Source organism: Gobio gobio (genome assembly GCF_949357685.1).
Source record: "Gobio gobio genome assembly, chromosome: 12".
In the NCBI taxonomy this organism is placed as follows: domain Eukaryota; kingdom Metazoa; phylum Chordata; class Actinopteri; order Cypriniformes; family Gobionidae; genus Gobio; species Gobio gobio.
Window position 1 is genome coordinate 22,122,577 of NC_137105.1, and position 19,830 is coordinate 22,142,406.

Below are 19,830 nucleotides of genomic sequence, written 5' to 3' on the forward strand. Positions count from 1 at the left end.
CATTTATTTGAAATAGATTTTTTGTAACAATGTAAAATCGGCTGAAAATTCATGATGCAATAAGTAAATAAATGTGTGTAAATATAAATAGACAATGTAAATATATTATATAAATAAATGTATATTAGCAATATATTCTTTATCCATTTTTTAATTAGTTCTTTCATGTGAACTTGTGAAGTAATGTGCCAGGGCTTGTCATCTTTGGAAAATGTTTACAGGAACTGGAGGCTGCTTCACTAGCTTTCCTTGAAGAAGCAAGAGCGCTAATTGCTACATTTAACACGCGCTGCGGTGGCCTCTGAGGGGGACAGTACTGTGATAACCTAATAAGAATTCGGCACAGTGTTTTGACAGAATATGACATATATAAGTGCTTTTTGGGATGTACCAACACAAGGGCCTATCCTAAAAAGAGCTCTCTAGTGGGTGCTGCTGATTGTACTGAAATAGACAACCCAGCATGAGGCCGGGTGAAGAGCGTCTCCCAGAGAGATAAGGCATGGCATCCGTTAAGTTCATTTAATGGCATTCACTCTCATTAAGGAAGGATACACAGCTTCGCCATGATGACTAGTGTGAATTTGCTCAAAATCACTCTCTTTTTATTTGGGATGATCCTGCCTTCATAACAGACCACTTATCCTACTTTAAGCAACAAGGGTGATTTGGCTATCAAAAGAAAAAGCACGTTTTGTTAGGCTAACTATTAGACGACTAAAGAGCTGTTCAGATCGTGTTTTTACATTCCACTATTTTTTTCTAGAGGAATGCGTTTGACCATTGCACTTGTCTTTTCCAGTTTCGTGCATGAAATGCCATTCAAAGATGAATTTTCAGCAGCCATACTCCAGTCTTCAGTGTCACGTGATCCTTCAGAATTCAGTCTAATAAAATAAAACAAAACAAAAAAGTGGCACTCAAATTAAAATAAGCTCAACTTAAAAAAAAAACACATCTCTTGACCTATTTTTTTACATTTCACTGCCTTGCGTCTTTTAATGTTCCGTGTGAATGGCCCCTAAAAGTAGTAGCTGGGGCCGAAGGGGCCCGGGGCATGTGGTCAAATCACACTGTATACAGGGCCAGGGGACTCTAATGGTCATCTGGCCCATAATCCAGCCCTACTTTTGCTGATTGAAACTTTGAATATTGAGAATGCTGTGGTGCAGGAAGCTGCGATGGTGTTGGATAGACGCCATTTTGCGGTCTAAACAACACCATGTTGAATTTTATCTGTATTGATTTGGGTGTTAAGGAGATCACTCTGCTTTGGCTTCCTTTTTTGCCACTGGGTTTAGAGGTGGACTTCCTGCCCCACAATGTTGTCTGTCTACAGCCAGGATCTCTCACGGGACTCAGGCCAACACTCATCGACCCATTTAGAATAGTTTGCACCATAGACTCACGTTTTAGCCACTAGATAGAGAGCATTAAACGAAGTGAAGTGCTTTTTATGGGTAGAGAGGGGAAATTAGTCTGGTGGTAATGGATGGGATGACTAGAGTGTTTTTTTGGAAAATGAGGGCGAGTCTTCATGTAGCACAGCTGTATGTTTTGTTTGGCATCGCTGATGATGTACGCGCCCTCCCTTTATACTTGGAAGTGAAGTGGGCTAGCTTTATTTTAGCAGCGTCGTGTTGACGTGGGCTCACAGGGTCGGGGGCTGGCTTTGATTGTTTATATATAGCTACTGTATGCATTAAAAGCAACTGAGATCTTGCCTCCTACACGACACATGCAAAAAAAGAGGGTTGAGCGCCACAGAACAGTGATGACAACATGCAATCTCCAAAGCAGAGAACGCTACCTAATCTCATTATGCTCCCCCTCTCCTGCAAAACTATTAGCTGTTTTCATCAGTGCCGGGATTATTTATAGAGTGTAGGTGCAAGCTTGTGTATTCGAAAGGCCTCTGCTTAGACGCCTGCGTATCCAGAGAGGAATGAAAACAGATGTTCCCATCACAAGTGAAGGTATCATTTCTGTGGTTTTACAAGATTTTGGGAATAAAACAGAATAAATACATTTGGCCCATGCATTGTGTGCATTGGGTACTTGATGCATTTAGTATTGTGAGCAGTAGATGTAGGTGTATGTATTTACACCTGTTATGATTGACAGTTTGTTGAGAATGTGATACTACAAAAAAAAAGCTGTAAAATGACCAGATCAATCCTAACGGTGGACTGAAATAAAATGAATCACAGTGCATTTAAAGTGACAGCGTTCTGGTGTGAAACAGAGCTGATTTGTGGTTTACTAAATTGAGTATTTCCTTTAATAACAGCCTTGAATTACACTACCGGTATATATATTTCAAAAATGGTATTCATGATCATGATTCCTTCAGAAATCATTCTCACAGAAATAAATTACATTTTAAAATATATTCAAATAGAAAACACTTTTAAATTGTAATATTTCACAATATTACTGTTTATAAAAAAAAAACGATTTAAAAAAAATCTGAATTATTCCAAACTTTTGACCGGTAATGTATACAATGACTAGCCTGGATGCCAGCCGAATTTAGCCCCGCCTACAACATTTGAGGTTGGGAAGTTCGGTCTGGACTTGATCCGTTGTGGAGCAACTATGCTCGAACCAGAGCTGTTCGGACCAATCAAATTGTCAGGGCGGGCTTTATACGATGATGGACAGATGATCAACAGTAACGTGATCATGCACGTCACCAAAGAGCTTGGGTTGAATTCGTTCTAATCCTACACGGAGAACCTGTTCGTATGTGCATTCACCTTTACTATTTCTCTCAAAATCTCAATGATGATCGTGTTGGTAAGTACTCCGTGTATCCGTGTATACAGCATCGGCAAAGATCATTTACACTCATCCTCTTCTTCTACTTCTCCCAGCGTGCGTGCAGTTGAGTTCTGTTGACAACTATGTGTCGCTCTGATTGGTTGTTGGTCTATCCAGGTCTATCTGGTTCAGTTGAAAGACGCCCCATTATCACAGCCCAATGAAGCAGTATCAGACTCATATTCTGACTAGAATTGAGTCTGACGACGTCAGGCTATACAATAACTATCAGGAGCGAGCTTTTGAAAAATACCATAAATTAATGGTGTTGATAAATAGATGCACAAAGCATTGTGTTTGTATTTTATACTGAACTGATGTTGCATGCAGCAAAAAAATAGACTCTACGCTTCTGCTGTGCTGCCCCTGCTTTTGTGGGCTGTGTTAATTCCTGTCAATATGGGCACTGAAATAAAAGTGAAGCAGACCTAGACTGTGTAGCTACAGTATGAGATGTGAGTCAGCCAAACTAACTAGTCAGATTCTTTCTTCTCTCGTCCTGTAGATTGAGGACATCATCACACGCCTCCAAGATGAAACTGAAGGTGTTCCAGTCAGAACAGTCAAGAGCTTCCTGTCCAAGATTCCCAGCGTTGTTACAGGTATTCTGGCAGGAATATGGGTGGAACAGTTTGTGTCTAAACTGGTGTGTTATTTGATAGATGTTGACGGTGGTGGACCTTCGGGATGTGGGTTTTTCAATGGCCATTGTTATCATAAAGTATGTGTGAGCAAATGCAATACAGTTTAATTGTAGCAATTGAGATGTACACGTTTTTGAACATTTCAAGCAATATTTATAAGCAATATTTTCTGTAAATTCAGTGAATATAGTCAAAATGAGGGCTAATGTAGAATCAGGTAATGTAAAATAAATATAATTGCATGAAATATTGATTTTAAGTTATTTAAAATCATTTTAACTTGCTTAAAAGGTTAGTTCACCCCAAAATGAAATGTATTACTCACCCTCATGTCTTTCTAAACCTGTAATACTTTCATTAATCTTCAGAACACAAATAAAAGTCTTTCTGAGAGCTTTCTGTCCCTCCATTGACAGCCCACGCAACTAAACCACTTTTAAGCGCATTCATGCAACAATATCTGCACTCGCGTCAGCACAACATGCATGCGTTGTGGTGGTCTCGTGAACGCTCATTAGAGATTCATATTTTGTAAATAAAGTGGTAAATTCAGTTTTTTGGTACTCGTGTCGCTTCATAAAATTGAGGTTAAACCACTGGAGTCACAATTACTTTAATTATGTCTTTACTACCTGTGGTGCTTGAGTTGTGTAGGCTGTCAATAGAGGGACTGAAAGCTCTCAGATTTCATTAAAAAGATCTTCTTTCATTTGTGTTCCGAAGATGAACGAAAGTCTTACGGGTTTGGAATGACACAAGACTGAATTTTCATTTTTGGGTGAACTAACTCTTTAAAGTGTAGAAAACAACATGAATACTGCAATAATATTTATTTATTTATTTACTAAATTATTTTAGGAAGTATATGAAATTCATGCCATGGCTAGTTAGCTTTTGTCAGCCAGCTCTTTTGTCTTCAGCTTATTGTTTTTGAGATTAATGTTTTCATTTTTTAACTGGGGATTTTTTGCTAGCTAACAGAATTATTATTAGCAAGTCAGGCATGATTGTTATTCTGTAAGCGAAAGTTTGATAATAGGTTCACAGTAGTCTTCATCTGATGTGAAATGTAATTTAATATTTATTTCAAAAACTTTTAATTAGGAAAAAGTTACCTTTTGAGTGTATCTTTATCTCTTAACTTTATCTAAGTTAATGATGCTTTTTAAAAATATGTTTTAAAAAATGTATATTACTTTCAGTGCTGATAAAATATGTACTGAGTTGCTGTTTGCCAGGGCATTTTACAGATCAGAGGGTGGATTCGGTGACAGATTCGGAGCCACATGCCCCTGTGGTCTCCACCGATCCAACTAACCACTTTATATTTTAAAGCTTCCTTTAGTGTATGATAATGAATGCTGGGAAAACAGCTATTTGTTCTTATAAGCCCTCAAAGAGAATAAACCTGAAGATATGGCTTGATCTGCTCACATCGCTATACACAATTAATACAGTGAGCAGCTCTAAATGGATGCCCGCAGGCCTGGATAACTAATAGCTGATTTGGAACTAAAGCGTTGATGTTGAACATGACTGAGGTGGTGCTAATGTAGATTTAGCTTGACTGATCTAACACGCACTGAATTATAACCCATAATGTGTCTTGGCACAGTGATGATTTTGTCTTTATATCAAGGCTTTGAGAAGTGAATATAATTTGCATGTGAAAATAAGGTGATATGTTTCCCCTTTCAAAACTTCAGGTTCAGACATTGTTCAGTGGATGATGAAGAACCTCAACATAGAGGATCCCGGTAGGTCCTGATCTGAAGAAAGATACACATCTTATTGATGACTGCAATAAGTTGTTTATGAAAGTATTTAGTAAGAGTACATTTTTCTTTTCTTTATTTACAGTGGAGGCCATACACATCGGAAGCCTGATCGCTGCCCAAGGCTACATATTTCCCATCTCTGATCATGTTCTCACCCTCAAGGATGATGGGACATTTTACCGCTTTCAGGTGAGCTTATCTATCTACCATCAACCAAATAAGAGTCACGTGGATTGTATCCTGGCAGCTGTGGTTTCCAGGATGTGATCTTGTTTCACCTTAGCACTGCTGAGATTCTGAATCTACTGTGTGAAAACCAGTAGCTCCACTGACCTTTACACCTGCTTGAACAAATAGGATTGTGTTTGATCAGTGCATCTGCCTTATTAAGCTCTTCTCTAGACGGCATAAGTCAGGCAGTACATTAATGCGATTCATTTAACATTATACATATATTTCAAAGGATTGGGTCAGCATGTTTTTTTAAATTGATCAAAAGAGACAGTAAAGACATTTATAATGTTTTCTATTTAAAATAAATACTGTTCTTTCTATTCATCACAAATCCTGAAAAAAAAATTACCACTTGACTTGACCCTTGGTCCTACATTCACACAGAAAATTGAGTGCCGTTTTGTTTTTCTTTCTTTCTTTAGTTTCCAAAAAATATTAAACAGCACCGTTTTCAACATTGATAAAAATAAGATATGTTTCTTGAGCACCAAATCAACATATTAGAGTGATTTCTGAAGGATCATGTAACACTAAAGACTGGAATAATGATGCTGAAAACTTTGCCATCACAGGAATAAATTACATTATAAAATATATTGAAATAGAAAACAGTTAATTTAAATTGTAATACTATTTCCAAATATTACTGTTTTGACTGTATGATAAATGTAGCCTTGCTAATCATCTTTCAAAAACATTTAAAAATCTTACCGACCACAAACATTTGAGCAGTAGTGTTATGTATATTGTCTGTCGCTGTACTTTTAAGTTTTAGGGCCAGATTCACTAACAGCTTGCACCAACACAAACACTCTTTTGGCGTTAAGAAACTATTGTAAGACACTGAAAGACGCTACAAAGCAATGGACAGGGTTGTTTTTGCGGCTGACCTTATTGCATATTCAAAATGTATGGGAGAGTATTTAAATTATTCATGAAAGGTGATTTACTAAGGTTTATGCTCATAAATTTACTGGTATTTGCACTATTATTTAACAGCCAAAAATTCTTAAAGTCCTAAACCAATTTTGTGCTGCTCGTTGTAGATTACATTGGTCATTATGGAAATGATCCAACTGTGTCTGTGTTCTTTAATTTGCACATCGTCAGTAGATCACGCGCAGAACTTTCCACTCCCATCAGTGTTTTTTTTGTTTTGCTCTCTCACGCTGTTTAGTAAATCTGGCCCCTAATGTGTTAAATAAAATTTCATCTCACTATGTCCTCCAGAAATAGGTACATATTTCTGGTTAAGGCTGATGCTTCATTTTTCAGTGATTTAGATGATTAGCGAGGAGATGGCCAAGGGCACGTCTTCCTCTAAGTCTTTTTAGCTCACATAACTCAGATGTTTCACAGGAGTAACACTGCAGTCATTCGACTGCAGGGTAAAACTGTGAGAAGCGCTATCATCTCATTTGGAAATTATTTCACATTTTCTTCAGCCAAAAATCTCTATAATACCTGGAGAAAGCTATCCATTATCATTTCCATTCATCTTACCGGCAGTAGCTGGAGTATGTGATTTGAAATCTGCCATCTTTACTCACAGGCACTTTACTCAGTTACACATCCAGGTTTTATTAACCAATCACCTGAGCTGTGATTATCATGTGATTATTCTTTCAAAAAGCCCTCCAAAAAATCAGGCACTGCTAAACATCTGATAAAAAATACAGTGAAATATGCAGGTGTATTGTTTATGTGTCAATACACAATTAAAGTCCTAAAGTATCCATGTTTTAAAGGGGTCATGAACTGTCTTTTAAAAAAATGTTATACTGTTGTCTGAGGTCAACTTATGACGTTTACGTGGTTTTTACATTCAAAAACATAATAAGTAATAGGCTATTTTCTACCCTGGTTTTGAGGCTCTCTCAAGAAACACTGGGTTTTGATGGGCGTGCCGCACTGAAGACTTGGAAGTAAACGGCTAGGATTGGATAACAGTTTTGCATATTTAATGAGCTTCAGCTCCCCTGTGAGAAGGCTTCACGAGGAATTGTTTTGAAAGCCTGTGAGAAACAGCAACCGAAATGATTCGTCCCACAGGGCTCGCAAATTATCTTTATCAAACAAACACAATGATTTATCTCTCATCCACCAGCGATTGATTGGAATGTTATTTTTTTATTTCTTGGCCCGCCCGATCGGTGGATATAAGCACGAACCGTGCATCACACACATATACGCGCTCACCAAGTACGTCACAGACTGCGTGATCAAAACTTCCGCAATTGTGTCTTTCCTCCAAATGTCAAGTCAAGAGAGTGAACGCACATCAAGAAAGGAATGTTATTTCACTATTTTATGTTTTGGAACCCTTCTGAAAAACACATAGCCCCGGGACGTTGGGCTTTGCGAGCCCTAGCCCATAACGTTACATGTCCGAGTCTGATCCCGATTCGCAATGAACCACCAACACCACAAATAAAGGATTCTTCAGCCTTTAACAGCGTGCTAATGTTCAGTTAGACACGTACACATAATCAATATATCAAACGATCTGTAACAATGCAATACTGTTGTTCTTCTTCTGTTGAGGCGGCGCTTCACTAATGACGTAATAGCCTGGCATATTCTGAGATCGATCGTTTGCTGGGCCTGGTGTCTATAAAAGCTTTTCTTTGACTAACAAGGAAGTTTTCAGCTCTGAAACGTACAGGATATTCTTATATTACCATGACCTTTTATATATCAAAAGCTCAAGGGAAAGTTGATTTCTCAATTCATCACCCCTTTAAATGATCATCTTCAATTCCACCCCCTAAAACAACGGTAAGTTATCCAGTTTTTTAGAAGAAAAGCTAAATTCTCAGATAATGACATTAGGCTATCTTTCCAATAAGCATGATACAGTATCAATAAGCCAATGAATGAATCTAAGTTTCTTTTGTACATTCATTAATTACACAGGGGGGGAATTAGTGTTTCTCAGTTTCTCTGGAGTATGGCTCATCAGCTCATTGCCTGACGATAATGATCTCAGTGCACCATCATTTGCTTTGTGTTGCCTGTAGTCGTTTAGACTGGCTCCACGAAGGAGAAAGAGTTAGTTCTGTTGGTAGAAATGTTGTTAATGGCTTTTATAACATGAATATCTTCATATAATATCTGTGCGAAACAGAATCACCATTTCAGCTTCTACTTTGGCTAGTAAGCAGGTAGCAGATATATTCTAGATCAGCGGTTCTAAACTGTCCAACATAATATTCAAAGACCCCCAGAGTGGCTTCTAGTATTTGTAGTGTTATTATGACAAGCTTGCTTTCTTTCAAGCATTTTTTATTAACAGAAACTGCAAATGTTGGTATGTTTAAGCTAATTAACCATGAATCATTTTGTGAGAATATTCAAGATTGCAGATTTCAGAATATTTGAGATTCTCTGTATGTTTTTCGATAAAAAAGATCAGTTATTGTGGGGAAAAAGCAAGATGACCTCCACTGTTTTGTTTTCTGAGTTATTAAAGTTATGAAAAATGTTTAAATTATTAGTGCTTTTAAAGATTAACTTAAAGGGGTCATGAACTGGTTTAAAAAAAAAGAATACTGTTGTCTGAGGTGAACTTAAGATGTTTGCATGGTCTTTACATTCAAAAACATCATAATGAATAAGTAATAGGCTATTTTCTGCCCTGGTTTTGAGCCTAGTTCTTCAAACGCTCTGTTTTTATGGGCGTGCTGCATTGAAGACTTGGAAGTAAACACCCACTGCTATGATTGGATAACAGTTTTGCATATTATAATGAGCTTCGGCTCCCCCATCAGTACACATGGGGAATTGTTTTGAAAACTTCCAATGTGGAGAAACTGCAACCGGAATAATTCGCCCACAGGGCTCGCAAAATGTCTTTATCAAACAAACAAAGTGATTTATCTTTCATCCACCCGCAATTATTTGGAATGTTATTTTTTATTACTTGGCCGGCCAGATCGGTGGATATAACCGCGAACACACACGCGTGCGTGTGTATTTCACTATTTAAGATAGTGCGAGCCATGGCCCATACATGTTCGAGTCTGATCACGAATTGTAGGACAATGAACCAACAACACCTCAAATACAAAGGATACTCCAGCCTGTGACAGCGTGGTTATGTTTTGTTAGACACAAACATAATCAGTAGATATGAAATGTAACAATGCAATACTATCACATATAAAAAACATTTTTTACTCACATAATTGTGTTGCATCATTCCTGTCAGATACAGAAGCCACAGCATTGTTTTTTAATCTCATCCTGTCTGTAAATCCAGTCTCTTGTTTACAAACTAATCCGGTGAAATGAAGCGAACAAATTAAATGTCTTCCCCAAGTGAGCTGGATCTTCATTAAAAATTAAGTTCAACCATGAATTTTGGAATCTGAAGGAAGCTTATGGCATATTTGAAACATGCCGTACGCTTTATTGCTTGGTAGTTCGATCCGGTTTAGCTCCACGTAGGCCTGTTATTTATCTAACATGCCAGGCACGAATCGGTGGGTGGGGCTACAGAATTGGGCATTTGTCTTCTTTGTTTCACCACACTCTGACGTCACAGGTAAGCACATTCACAGATCGATAGTTTGCTGAGCCAGCTGTCAATAAAAGCTTTTCTTTGACTAAAATGGAAGTTTTCAGCTCTGAAACTATTTTTATATTACCATGACCTTTTATATATCAAAAGCTCAAGGGAAAGTTGATTTCTCAATTCATGATTCCTTTAAAGTGAGCATTAGATAAAAATATGAGAAATGAGCAACACAATTGAATGTATTTTAGCTAGAATAAGTTGCTCATACTCAAGAATTCTACTTACTAAATTGTGGGTAAACTTAAAAACAAGAGTAATCATCTCCCGTTCTCTCACCCAGGCTCCATACTTTTGGCCCTCAAATTGCTGGGAACCAGAGAACACAGACTACGGTAAGAGAGGGACCCTGCTGGGCAGAATCCCAATGACTTAAGAGTGCATCCAGTCTTACCATACATGTTTTTCAGAGAGCTAATATAACTCAAAACACACGCCCCGTGTTCAGCCCACAGTCTGCTTTCCCAGGATTAGCTCTGCTGAACAGTGAGGGAGAACTGCAGAGCTTCTCTGTGCGTGTGGATCAGTAGGTGTATGAGAATGAGTTGACTGTGGGCAGATGTTCACTGATGGTCAATGGTGACTCATTCACAGTTCCTACTGTCTGTAAACTGGCTATGCAGAGATAATAGGTGCAGATAAAGCACAAAATCCAATCAAGGTCTTATGCTGGGTGTGTGTGTGTGTGTGTTTGTAGGGACGGGATTATACATGGCGGTTGATAAGGCCAAATCTCTCATGACCTCTTCTCTGTCTGTCTGTCTGTCTCTCTCTCTTTCTCTCTCTCTCTTTTGCCTATCACAGCCATCTATCTGTGCAAGCGGACCATGCAGAACAAGACCCGACTGGAGCTGGCAGACTATGAGGCGGTAAGTGACCCACTGCGATGACAGCCGACAGAGAAAATGGAAGCAGTGTGTTTTGTCAGCATAGAAGCATTTGAGTTTGGATTCTCGTAGTTATTGGCAGATATGTCGAGTTACTTTCGACCTGAAAGCACCGAGTGTGAGTCCTTGTCGTTGAGCATTAAACTTGAAGTGTGTCATTTTTTTTTCAGTGATACATTCTCCTCCATAGCTTAATGTACTGAGCTAGCGATAAGTACGCCATTTGTAGATTTTTGAGACAATGTACTGAGCCATAAATGCAGAAATTACTTGAGGTGAAGTGACATACAGTTACTTCACTTGGCTCTTCACTACTGACTATCCTGAGCTGGGATGTCAAAGTCAACGTAGAGGGAAAATGATACATTTTATGCTTTTAAGAGTCTTCCAAAATTATTGGTCTCTTTGCAAGATTTTTTTTGGAAAGAAATTAATACTTTTATTAATCAAGAATGCATTACATTAATTTTAAAAAGTGACATTTATAATGGTACAAACACTTTTTATTTCAGATAAATGCTGTTCTTTTGAACTTTCTATTCATCAAAGAATCCTGAAAATCCCCATCATATTAGAATGATTTCTGAATTATCATGTGACACTGAAGACTGGAGTAATGATGCTGGAAATTCATGCTGTAATTCAGCTTTGCTAACACAGCAACAAATTACATTTTAAAATATATTCAGATAGAAAACAGTTATTTTAAATTGTAATAATATTTCACAATATTACTGTTTTTACTGTATTTTGGATTAAATAAAAGCAACCTTATTGAGCATGAGACTTCTTTTATAAACATTTTTAAAAAATCTTATTTTCGATCCCAAACTTTTGAACAGTAGTGTGTGCACAGTGCACAGCATAAATGAGTACACCCCCTCTGAACAAAAACAAAATATGTATTTTCTTAATGATCTTAACACAATTCATGGAAAGATGGCAAAATTTAGTGCGAGTCTTTATAAAGTCTTTTTATTTATTTGTTTCACACTATTTAGTGTGAGTCTTTATAAATTTAGTGTGAGTCTTTATAAAGTATAATAATATACTTTATAAGTATATGTATTAAACATATACTTAATAAAACGAGAAATACATGTCATTAATATACGTTAAATAAGTAAATCAGCCAATTTTGTTTAAATGAAGGATTGCAGAAATGAGTACACCCTAGATTTAATTCAATCCATGTATAATATTCTAGTACTTAGAATGTCCTCCATAATTTTAAGTATCTGCTCTGATTGCTTCTTGGCATGGAGAGTACAAGTTCATGATACATTGTCACATCTGTCCTGTTTAACTCCTGAATGATGACCTCCTTAAATACCCTGATCTTCAATGGGGAGTGTTGCTCAACAGAATCCCCACAGGTGCTTAAGAGTGTTAAGACATTATTTAAGTATTTAAGAGTGTTAAATACATGTCCACAGAAGGGGTTTCACCTTGGGAGAATACATATCGTCATTGTCATGTTGAAAAAATACCCAACAACGCAGGGAATGAGGAGATCTTCTGGTCCAAGTTTTTGTATTACATCACACAGTGGTGTGTGAATTCACGACAGCATTGATAAAGCACAACTCTCTCACACCTTCAGCACACATACATCCCTATATAAGAGCTTTACTATCATTGAACTTCACTGTGGGAACCAGGCACTTTTCACTGTACTCCTCTCTAGCAACACCAGAACTTTTTTTTTCTACACCAGAAATTACTTCTCTTTAAATGTTCTGGTTCAAAATACTTACCTGTTGATCAAAAATTGCCCTAAACTTACACCAGAATTTTTTGTTTTTGTTTTATTTAGTAACTTTCAGGAGGGTGTACTCATTTTTGCAACACAACATTTTATCACTTTGATAAGAAAATCGTATTTTCCTGAATTATTTTAACATGCTTCTTTGGTAATTGGTCAAGCAGACTTCCTGGAACATTTTATCTCTAAAGAACTCTAGCATGTCTTCTAAAGAGTAATTGCTGAATTTGTTATGTTTCAGTGGGTATATACTCATTTATGCTGTGCACTGTATATAAATATATATATATATATAATGTAATGGCATAAATGGCATGCTATTACTTTTGCTGCAATTTAAAGTATTTATAAGTATGTATACTATTTGCACATTATGTGAATACGCTGAATTCGGACTAGCATACTTTTTTTTACAATTACTGCCATAATTTTTTTTATATACTAAAAAATAATAATAGTAGAGTAGTATGCTACTATGCTTTTCCAAATTCAGCCCTAAATACCTAGATGACTACATTTCGCAATGTGCAGTAATTTGAGCTGATCTTCCATTTTTGAAGTCTTTCTTTCTCGCACTTATTATCTCTGTCTCTTTCATTCAGGAGAATCTAGCGAGACTACAGCGGGCTTTTGCCAGGAAGTGGGAGTTCATCTTCATGCAGGCTGAGGCACAGGTCAAGTAAGTGCTGTTGTCAGGACAACTACGCAAACACTTGCTCTCACTCATACCTGCCCTCTTCTCTGTTGAAGACAGATCTTCCCTTTGTTTTCAGCCCACACACATTCACACAAAGACATACGTAATGTATATACACAAACTCTCATTATGATGTAATGTAACACAATAATATTGCTGATGTGCAGTTGTTAGGGGCGAGACGTATTAGCATGTGCTTTTGATTTGGAGTGATTCTCATTGATTGAAGCAGCCTCTCACTCTTCAAACACCGGCTGAAGAGCCTCATCTGATGGCCGAGGGCTGCAAACACAAGTCAACCCTGCTCTGATTTTTGATCATCAGTCTGTCTATCATCACACTGTCTGCAGTACTCTTTTAATGACGAAACCCCCAATTTTGTGGCGATCGAGAACAGGAAAGATGAATGATAGAGTCTCAGGGCTCAAAACCAGGATCAGTGAGAGATAGAGAGAGTGATGCAGCAAATGCCAGTTACGTAAGAGTGAAGTGGCAGGAATGGAAATGAATTAGCTCTGCTCGCAGGCAGGTTGCAACTTTGATGAGCACAAGAGCTTTGCTCTTTGGCTGTTTTAACGCGTGAGGCAGGACACGTGTGTGTGTGGATTGGGAATGTTTCCTGCTCTTTGTTTAATATTAATGTCTTGCAGCTTTGTGTTTCTTTGATTTTGTAGGATCGACAGGAAAAAAGACAAAACGGAGAGAAAGATTCTGGATAGTCAAGAGAGAGCCTTCTGGGATGTTCACCGTCCTGTGGTGTGTGAGGGGTGTATCCAGTGTGGGATGGGTTGCTGTGTTAGCATCTTTGTTTGAACTGAATAGATCAAATAGGCACATTGTAAAAATTAGCTACTTGAGACACCATTTTTGGTTTTTCAGATTAGCACTTTGAAAAACCTCAAGGCCCATTTTAAAAAGGGCAGTTCTTGCTAAAAAAAGGTTCCTGCACAAAAAGACTGTTGACGCTTCCTTTAGTAACTAAAATGAAACACTTTGGGGCATTATATAAATACATATTGAAGTTTCTTGAGCACATAACAGGATATTTGAGGCAACTTCAAAAGATGTTTAGATGTTCTCCAGAGTGTTCTGCCAATGTGGCAATCTATAGAACCCCCAAATAGTATTTAAGGTCCTCTTGAAATCAAAATGTTATTTACTTTGCACACATTACAGGTACGAGGGTGAACAATTAATCAGTGCAAGTTAATACACAGAAAAAAAGTAATAAAAATCTGAAAAGTAGTTTCCGGTCTAGAATGGCGTTCCCTTTCCGAAGACGGCTTGGGTTTGAATATCTTTAACCACTCCCCTCCAAACGTTAGTCTGCTATGAGCGAGAGATGGAGAGGAGAGCTGAAATAAAACCCTGCCCTCTATTCAATATTCCATTTCACTTGGAAATATGTCACGGCACTGAAATAAAATCATTTGCAACTTCCGGTTTACTGGAACTTTAAAAATCCTTTAGATTTTTTGCAGCTTCAAATAAATGTTTTTGTGTTTTGGACAAAAACATTTATTTGAAGCTGCAAAACAATTATTTCATTTCTAGGACTGTCAGTATATTAAAACTATATACAAATATAAAATACAATTTAAATATACTTGAAATTATTATCATTAAAGGGATAGTTCACTTAAAAATTACAATTCTGTCATCATTTACTTAACATGTTCATGTTGTGAAAACCAAAAGAAAGATATTTTGAGAAACGTCTTAGTGTTTTGTGTCCATACAATGGAAGTCAATGGTAACCAAAACTAATATTATTCAAATATCTTAAGTTATATACACAAATAAAGTTAAACTAGAATGACATGAGGATGAGAAAATGATGCCAGAATTCAAATGTTTTGGTGAACTATCCCATTAACCCATTTCAATCATTGCTGTAAAAGTAGCTTGTTATTAATTGATATTTAATTTGAGCTATCTCATTAACTAATTAATGTATAGAACCCTATTCATTAGTGTTATCAAATATTTAAGTGTGATTAATCTCACAGTTTTTATAGGTAACACATTAACACATTTTTAAGAAAAGAAAACAATATGTGTAATTATTGGGAGCAGCAATTTGTGTGAAGGACGATCGTAGTGGAAAAAATGCACATCGTATCAGTTTTTTATAGCTATATTTACATGTGATTGTGATTCACAGCCTGGGTGTGTCAACACCACAGAGATGGACATCAGGAAATGTCGCCGCCTGAAGAATCCTCAAAGGGTGAAAAAGGTGCTGATGCTGTGTTAATTTGTGTACTGTATGTATGAGACAGATGATTGTATTTGTAATCCATCTTTGTCTCTGTCTAACAGTCAGTGTATGGAGTAGTGGATGACACACAGACTCAGAGTCCTGTACACACACCCTTACAGCAGAGCATCAAGGACACCAGAGAGGACGTAGAGAAAGAGGTATGTGCGAGCAATGGTGTGAATTTGATTCTCAACAGCCTCACTGTGGATATTAATATTTAGCACGGATCACTCACATGCTCAAGTGGAGATGCTCTGTCTTTTTTTTCAGATTCTTTTCTTGAATACTCAGTTGGATCGACACTGTATGAAAATGTCCAAAGTCGCTGAGACGTAAGTCCTCTTTCTGGATCTGTCCATGAAACTCAAACTTTTCTCAGCAAATATTAATAAATGCAATTAATATGAGGTTATTTTTGGGAAAAATATGCTTATTAGGGATGGGAATCATAAAGAATTTAGTGGTTTCAGTTCTGATTCCTCTCAACGATTTTGGTTCCTTAATTTGTTTAGTACTTGTAAGAAATACATATTTAGACAAATAAATTAAATTTTATTGCCAAATAGTGAGATAATTTTTATAATAAATAGCTTTGAAAATACTTAAAAGTCTGCTGTAAACATTTTATGCAAGAATTGTTTTAGAGACAACATTCAGCCAGTTCACATCAATGATAGTTAAGGCCAATTACTGGATTCCAATGGAGGCCTGTTCACACCAAGAATGATAACTATAAAGGCTAACTATACAATTTGTTTAACTATGATTAAAACCTAAACATCACATCTCTTTTGTTTTTATGCTGCTTTTTGGATTTATTTTGATGTTCTTGTGTGACTGTAATACTCGCCGAGACGGGCATTTTGACTTAATTATGAATGCATGTGTCTGGGCAAGCTCAAAAAGAAGCAAAAGAGAACTGAATTTGGTGTTCATGTGCTGTCTGCGCGGCTCTGTGTGCGCGCACAGAAAATGGCGCGGGAGTTCCAGTCTTCTTGCGCTTGATGTTTAAACTGGGATAATGATACACAAGGATAACAACAATGATAACGATAAAGATATAGTTCTGAAAATCATTCTAAAAGTAAAAGTATAGCAGAGTCCACATCACAACTATAACAATAGCTGCACAGAGGAGCGTTGGAATCACTTTCAGAACAATTTTGTTCCAGCTGATGAACGATAAAAACATCAGCGTCAACAAATCGGAATCCACCCAACTTTAAGGAGCTCGAGCATGTAAAGCAGCAGACGACAAAACTGCAGTGTGCACTTATAATAAACAGAACAATATTGTGCATTGGTGTGGACGCTGAAATAGTTACCGTTATAGTTAGCCTTAATAGTTATTGTTCTTGGTGTGAACAGGTCTTTATTGCAATCCAGCAATTGGCCTTAACTATTAAACCAAAAATAATAAACAAACGAAAGATTTGGAAACATATTTCATTCATTCTTATAAATTACTACAGACAAACCTCATGTGTATTACTGCCAAAACGTGTATCTTTATTTACAAGATTCCATACAGTATGAACTTCACAACTCACAGTTAAATTGTAAGCTGTATATGTGTTTGATTCACTCAAACAATTCAAGCTGTTAATCAGTATTAGTAGACTAGTGCACTGTTAGTTGACTGTTGGTTAGGGCTAGTAGTAGAATAAGTTGACATGTAGTTGCAAAGTTACTTATAGTCAGTAGAATGTCCGTTGGGGGACCATCAAAATAAAGTGTTAGCAGATATTAAGCAGACTGTTTACTGATACTCTAATGACTGGTAGTTGACATGTACAACCCCAAATCAGAAAAAGTTGGGACAGTATGGAAAACGCAAAAAAAAAAAAAAGAAGTAATTTCTAAATTTACTTTGACTTGTATTTCATTGCAGACAATATGAACACAAAATATTTCATGTTTTGTCTGGTCAACTTCATGTCATTTGTAAATATGCATCCTTTCCTGTCATTCAGACCTGCAACACATTTCAAAAAAAGTTGGGACAGTAAAGCATTTACCACTTTGTAATGTTGCCATTCCTTTTCACAACACTTAAAAGACGTTTAGGGACTGAAGACACCAAGTGATGAAGTGTTTCAGGTGTAATTTTGTCCCATTCTTCCTGCAAACAAGTCTTAAGGTGGGCAACAGTACGGGGTCTTCGTTGTCGCATTTTGCGCTTCAAAATGCGCCACACATTCTCTATTGGAGACAGGTCGGGACTGCAGGCAGGCCAGTCAAGTACCAGTACCCTCTTCCTCCGCAGCCAGGACTTTGTAATGTGTGCAGAATGTGGTTTTGCATTGTCTTGTTGAAATATGCATGGACGTCCCTGGAAAAGATGTCTTCTTGAAGGCAGCATATTATGCTCCAAAATCTCTATGTACTTTTCAGCATTAATGGTGCCTTCACAGAAGTGCAAGTTACCTTTGCCAAGGGCACTGACACAACCCCATACCATGACAAACCCTGGCTTTTGGACTTGTTGCTGGTAACAGTCTGGATGATCCTTTTCTTCTTTGGTCCGGAGCACACGGCGTCCATTCCTCCCAAAAAATACCTGAAATACTGATTCATCTGACCACAGTTCAGGTTTCCACTGTGTGATGGTCCATCCCAGATGCCTCCGAGCCCAGAGAAGTCGACGGATCACGGTTGTTCAGCTTAGGCTTGCGCCCTTGTCCTTTACGCACTGAAATTCCTCCAGATTCCTTGAATCTTTTAATTATGTTATGCACTGTTGAATGTGAAATATCCAAATCTCTTTCTATCTTTCTTTGAGGAACATTGTTTTTAAACATTTCAATAATTTTCTCACGTTTTTGTTGGCAAACTGGCGATCCTCGGCCCATCTTTGCTCCTAAAGGATTAGACCTTTCTTGGATGCTGCTTTTGTACCAAATCAAAATTACAATCACTTGTTGACATCACTTGTTTCAAATCACATTATTATTTAACCATTTTACCTCATTACTAGCCCTAAATTGCTCCTGTCCCAACTTTTTTTAAAATGTGTTGCAGGTCTGAATGACAGGAAAGGATGCATATATACAAATGACATGAAGTTGACCAGACAAAACATGAAATATTTTGTGTTCATATTGTCTGCAATGAAATACAAGTGAAAGTAAATTTAGAAAACACTTCTTTTTTTTTTTTTACGTTTTCCATACTGTCCCAACTTTTTCTGATTTGGGGTTGTAGTTGCAAAGTTACTTATAGTTAGTTGAATGTCAAAAGTGGAACAGTGAAATAAAGTGCAACCTAACAGGCTCATTAGAATCATTAATTCAGGAATCAAACCACACTTGTCATGCTGTATGTTTTATTCATTCAGGAAACTGTAAGAGTATTTTAGTACAGTGTTCCATCCACATCGGCTGAGAAAGACATGTGTGAGAACCATTATTTCAGTTCCAGTAATACATTCGTTTACAGTAATAATTTGGCGCCTGTAATAAAAAATATGTTTATACAATAATATTAAAATAGAAACATTATTTCATACCTTTGTCTTGCAGATTGATGAGCTACACTGAGCAGTATCTTGACTATGACCCCTTTGTGGCAGTACCAGAGCCATCTAATCCCTGGATCGGCGATGATGTCACTTTCTGGGAGCTAGAAGCCAGGCATGAAAACCTAAACATCACACCTCTCTTTTTAATTTCTCTCTTCTCTAGTCAGGTTTCATTGTGAAAAAATGAAAGGGATAGGATGCAGGACATCTTAATTGTTAATTGTCTGCTTCGTAACGTCTACATTAAATTAATCAATTTTTTGAGATTTACATTTTCTTAGATTTAAATTTGTTTCTTTTGTTTTTATGCTGCTTTTTGGATTTTTTTTTGATGTTCTTGTGACACTGTAGTAGTGCTGTTTACGAGGATACTCGCCGAGACAGGCATTTTGACTTAATTTTGAATGCATTTGTCTGGGTAAGCTCAAAAAGATGCAAAAGAGAACTGAATTTGGTGTTCATGTGCTGTGCTAAAACGATATATCATGAAGCCCTACACTGTAATGCTATGGCATTGTTCCCTACCCATTCTCAAACTGGGGTACGTCCTAAAATACCATAGCCTGCTGACAATTCCTGAATTGTGGACAGAAATCTCACTGGGGAAAAAGCATGGCAAGTGATAGATCTAAATGTGCACTAT

The 19,830-nt window shown here is 37.2% G+C and overlaps 1 protein-coding gene across 8 annotated transcripts in view; it reads left to right on the forward strand.

The window, feature by feature from the left end:
* The window catches only part of rgs6 (regulator of G protein signaling 6), a 110,436-nt gene that overhangs the window by 80,091 nt on the left and 10,515 nt on the right, over window positions 1-19,830 (forward strand). For 4 of the 8 annotated variants that reach the window (XR_013817644.1, XM_079831437.1, XM_079831439.1 and 1 more), the window contains exons 3-13: window positions 3,329-3,425; window positions 5,174-5,224; window positions 5,328-5,434; window positions 10,339-10,390; window positions 10,860-10,924; window positions 13,310-13,386; window positions 14,079-14,160; window positions 15,569-15,643; window positions 15,727-15,825; window positions 15,938-15,999; window positions 19,189-19,299. Coding sequence is in view for 6 of the 8 variants with exons in the window: in XM_079831437.1 (XP_079687563.1) it covers window positions 3,329-3,425; window positions 5,174-5,224; window positions 5,328-5,434; window positions 10,339-10,390; window positions 10,860-10,924; window positions 13,310-13,386; window positions 14,079-14,160; window positions 15,569-15,643; window positions 15,727-15,825; window positions 15,938-15,999; window positions 19,189-19,299 (878 nt within the window). In the remaining 2 variants the exon portion in view is untranslated. Of the gene's footprint in view, window positions 1-1,714; window positions 1,977-3,328; window positions 3,426-5,173; window positions 5,225-5,327; window positions 5,435-10,338; window positions 10,391-10,859; window positions 10,925-13,309; window positions 13,387-14,078; window positions 14,161-15,568; window positions 15,644-15,726; window positions 15,826-15,937; window positions 16,000-19,188; window positions 19,300-19,830 lie in introns of those variants that run through there. The other 4 variants (XM_079831441.1, XM_079831438.1, XR_013817645.1 and 1 more) reach the window with 3 other exon arrangements.